The sequence below is a fragment of the Penaeus japonicus genome, unplaced genomic scaffold (assembly GCF_977035675.1).
Source record: "Penaeus japonicus unplaced genomic scaffold, GWHDUDI00000001_assembly GWHDUDI00000008, whole genome shotgun sequence".
NCBI classification, from domain to species: domain Eukaryota; kingdom Metazoa; phylum Arthropoda; class Malacostraca; order Decapoda; family Penaeidae; genus Penaeus; species Penaeus japonicus.
Window position 1 is genome coordinate 26,948,154 of NW_028234410.1, and position 5,000 is coordinate 26,953,153.

A 5,000-nucleotide genomic window follows, 5' to 3' on the forward strand; every position below is an offset into this window, starting at 1 on the left:
TATATACATATACACACACACATTTAAGCATATACATTTATTTAGTATTTAAACAAAATATGTATGTGTTTTTATGTGAAATGCACAGATTAATCAGAGATATCAGTCTGTAAAAATGGGAGTATGGGAAAGGGTTAGGCCAAAGGGAACGACGAAATCCCTGTTATCAGGAGATAAGAAAAAAAACATACGTCTCTTTCACATGCACAAACAGTGAGAGGAATTTTCCTGTATTGTTATGTATCTTATTAATCGATGTATTGACTTCAACAACGATATACGATCATAAGAAATAACACACACACACACACACATATGTATATGCGTGTGTGTATATATGTATATATATATATATATATACATATATATATATAATATATATATATAACCATAGATATAAATATATGGTGTGTGTGTTTGTGGGTGTGGTGTGTGGGTGTGTTGGTGTGTGTTTGTGTTTGTATACACGTATACATATAAAAAAAATATATAATATTATATATAAATAATAAATATATAGATATATATAGGTAATATATATATATATATAAAATATATATAATATATATATATATAAATATATACATAAATATATATATATACATATAATTCACATGTATATACGCATAATATGTAAAAATATAGAAAATATGTAGTATCTATATATACATATAGTATATAAATATACATAAAAATATATATATATTGATATATATATAATATATAACATATATATAAGAATAGAATATATATACAGATATATTCTATACATATATATGGAATATATATATATATAATATGATATAAATATATATATAGATAATATATAATATAATATATATACTGTAGTTATATATATATCAATATATATTATATTATATATATATTTATATATAATATAATATTGTATACATATATGCACATGTATATACGCATATATGTATATAAACATATAGATATGTCTCATATTTCTGTCTACTCCTCATATAAGCAGACCTAGTTTTGTCATTCTATAAACAGAAGGAACCATTTTGCAACGATGAACTCACCATCAATATGAAGGGAATTAGGGCCCAGAATAGCAATGACCGGCCGCCACACGGACTCGGGAAGACCAGTCAAAGAGTTTCCTCGGAAGTCCAGAGTAGCGCTGCTCGACAGGCTATTTCCTGATTGGGAAAGAGGTGTTAAGATAGAGGTCTTTTTGGAGATGCGTTTCGGTATTGTGGTTATCGTTATTGTGCTTGCTTGTGCATTTTGATTTTAGCTTCTTTGTTGTTTTTTTCCTGGAATGGGCGTGGACTACTGGTACTTATAGTATGCGAATTACACACACACACACACACACACACACACACACACACACACACACACACACACACACACATCACACGACCACACATAACACATATATCTTATATAAATATATAGATATTTAGATAGAATATTTAATATTAAAAAAGTAGAGAGAGAGAGAGAGAGAGAGAGAGAGATAGATAGATATGAGATTTGCGGACTTCGAATGATTAAGTTTAGTAGTAAGTCGGCTAACAGTGTCAACCATCTTACTCTATACTGATGATGATGATAGCTGTGATCATTATGTGATATTATTGATATGCTATTTGATGCAAAATGCAATCTCACCAAATGCATTCCCTTCCACCTGGGTGATGCTATTGCCAGCGAGGGCCACGATGATCAGAGTCTTGCTGTTGAGGTTGAAGGCACCGCTCCTTACGGTCTGGATTTGGTTGCCCATCAGGTACAGCTCCTGCAGGTGGTTCAAACCCTCGAAGAGTCCTACGGGGACTTCCTTCAGGTTGATGTCGTTCAGGTAGAGTCCTTTGAGATAAAGCGCGTTTGAAAATGTTGTAGCGTCGAACTCTGACAACGGATTGCTGTCAAGCTTTAGGTACTCCAAGCTGGAACTTACTAGGTCTGAAACTCCACCGATCTGATTTTTCTTGAGGTCGAGGTGCTGCAGGACGAAGTAGTCTCCCAGAGTCACGAAGGGGAAGCTGGTGAGGTCGTTGGACGCGAGGTCGAGGAACGTCAGTCTGGAAGCCGAGCTCGCGAAGGCGGTCTCGGCAATGGCGCTGATTTTCGTGCGGACGATGGTGATGTTTTGGAACGTCACTGGGCCGAAGACTCCTCCTGGAAGCTCTCCCTTCAGCTCTGGGTTGTCAGCGATGGCCAGGGACGTGAAGGAAGGGAAAGGAAAGTCTGCTTCGAACACCCTCGTCAGGTCATCCAAATCCTTCACCGAACTGCAGTCTAGGTCCAGGGATGCGCCGTCGAAGGAGCACGTGCAGGGAGCTATGTCGGCGTCGGAAGGACAGGGTAGGCCACGCTCCTCTTTCCTCGGCGCCGCTGGAAATATTCCCTCCTCTGAAGGCAGCGCCCTTTCCCTACTCCTTTGATTGTCCGTGGAACCCAAGATCGAGGCAGACTTGATAACATTTGCATAGCAGAAACATTGTAGACAAGTCACTATAACTACCCAAAACTGCTTTGATGTAGTGAAATACATCTTCGTTCTGTAGCCAAGATCAGTAGATACTGAATGTGATATGCGTTCGATTGGATCTTTATATCAACGTCTGATTCATTGTACCTTGATAACCAGATAATCGAACGATGACGAAAGTACATGGGAAAGTTCTGACAGGTGTCCCATACCATCCCTCCGAAAAGCGAGACTTTTTCTTATCAATGAACATATAAAAATATTTCCATAAAAAGTGGCCAGACTAGGATATGACTCATATTCATTGTATACATAAACTAATTCACTAATTCATCAAAGTTTAAACCTATGTAAATTATCTGACAATAATATAAGCAAGAGCTACTAGACAAATATAAAACATGCAATGAATAAGCAAATAAATAAACATATTAATAAAGAAGATAAAAAAGCGTGAGTAAAACAATGAGCAAAGTGTGACTCTGGGAACACTACGATAAGAGGATGATGGATAGACGGGATACATTAATGACTATCAATAATTGCGTAACACCATGAGACTAAACACGTGTTATCTAGAAATAATAGACTGCTTCGTCATGGATAGGATAGTCAAATACATAGGAAGTGTAAAACTGCAAGAACATTTTTTTGAAATAGGAAAGTTGGTACAGAATATGGAATTAACTCTCCAAATGGTTTTGAACTTTAATGGAAATACAGGTATGCCAACCGTGATACCATGAATGACAGAATACAAAATGAGTTAGTAGTTCTAATCTCACCTCATCAGTAAATATGCAATGTATATGATTTTTTGTCATACAAATCACTTAAATGCAAATATATAAAACATTATGATATTCACATATAAGGTAGTGATACAGCTCGAACAAAATAAAATCATGAACGGTATCATTGGAAATTTAATTGAAAACATGAAATCAATGACATTTTTTTTTCTTCTTCTTCTTTGTAAAGACAAGTGTCGTTTTTTTATCTTCTTTTTTTCTTTTCTTTTTTAGATTCCTTCAATACCTCCTTTAAATCTTCTCTTTAGATATGTAGTAACCTAAGAAAAACCTCTTTCATTCCACTTCATTCACAGAAAACCATTCCACATTGTTTCCCCGCCGGACATCGTGGGCAGCGAAAGGACATATTAAATTCCCGTCCCGTAGCACGCATCCCTCACAGATGACAAAGATTGTTTGATGTGCCATTCTTCGGCGGAGTTTACTATTTCTCGTTCCCGGAACTGCATTCCTCCGACCCCCTTCCGCCCCCCTTAGTACAACCCCTACCCTACCGCTGCCTACCGCTGGCCCTTTCGCTCTCCCTTCCCCTCTCCTCCACCTATGCCCCTTTCATCCCTTGTCCCTAATCCCCACTCCTAACTCTCCCTTGCCCCCAATCCCCATCCCTACCTCTCTCTTGCCCCTTATCCCCACCCCTACCCCTCTCTTGCCCCTAATCCCCACCCCTACCTTTCCCTTGCCCCTAATCCCCACCCTACCACTCCCGTGCCCCTAATCCCCACCCCTACCTCTTTCTTGCCCCTAATCCCCACCCTACCTCTTCCTTGCGCCTAAACCCCACCCCTACCTTTCCCTTGCCCCTAATCCCCTCCCCTACCTCTTCCTTGCCCCTAATCCCCACCCCTACCTTTCCCTTACCCCTAATCCCCATCCCTATCCCGCCTCTTGCCCGCCTAATCCCCATTTCCCCACCTACCTTTCCCTTACCCCTAACCTTAGTCCACTTCCCTACCCTCCCCACCTACTCTGCACTCCTACCCCCCCCTCTTGCTTCTCTCTCCGTGTACGTAAATTACCTTTACCTGCTTTGATATTCTCCGAGATATCTTTGGAGTTTATCCGGGACCATATAAATTCTCTCTCTCTCTCTCTCTCTCTCTCTCTCTCTCTCTCTCTCTCTCTCTCTCTCTCTCTCTCTCTCTCTCTCTCTCTCTCTCGCTGACTGGTTTCCTCCGTGCTCTCGTTGCTTAGCTTTCTATATATTTATCTATTAAAGCATCTGTACATTTCTCTCTCTCGTTCTCTTTCTTTCTCTCTCTCTCTCTCTCTCTCTCTCTCTCTCTCTCTCTCTCTCTCTCTCTCTCTCTCTCTCTCTCTCTCTCTCTCTCTCTCTCGCTGACTGGTTTCATCTATGCTCTCATTGCTTAGCTTTCTATATATTTATCTATTAAAGCATCTCTACATTTCTCTCTATATATGCCTTTTCTTTCTCTCTCTTTCTCTTTCTTTCTTTCTTTCTTTCTTTCTTTCTTTCTTTCTCTCCCCCTCTCTCTTCCCACTGTCACTTCTCCCTCTCACTGCTTTCACTCCCTCTCTTTCTGAATCAGCACTAGACAGAAATCGACCTCTTAGCGAGAGCAATCAAGAAACAGAACAAGATGTTGCGGGAAATGAGAGCCAATTTATGAGAGAGAGGGGGGGAAGAGGAAAAGAAGAGAGTGAGAGAGAAAAAAAAGAGAGATAGACACAGAAAGGTAAAAAGGAAGAGAGAG

General features: G+C 39.3%; 1 protein-coding gene across 1 annotated transcript in view; it reads right to left on the bottom strand.

Moving 5' to 3' along the window:
* Positions 1-2,549, bottom strand: part of LOC122262099 (oplophorus-luciferin 2-monooxygenase non-catalytic subunit-like) — a 3,348-nt gene extending 799 nt beyond the window's left edge. Inside the window, exons 1-2 of the mRNA XM_043030039.2 lie at positions 1,648-2,549; positions 1,050-1,169 (exon numbers count right to left, since the gene is read on the bottom strand). Coding sequence (XP_042885973.2) covers positions 1,050-1,169; positions 1,648-2,533 — 1,006 coding nt within the window. The 5' untranslated portion in view covers positions 2,534-2,549. The remainder of the gene's footprint in view (positions 1-1,049; positions 1,170-1,647) is intronic.
* Positions 2,550-5,000: the final 2,451 nt, after the last annotated feature.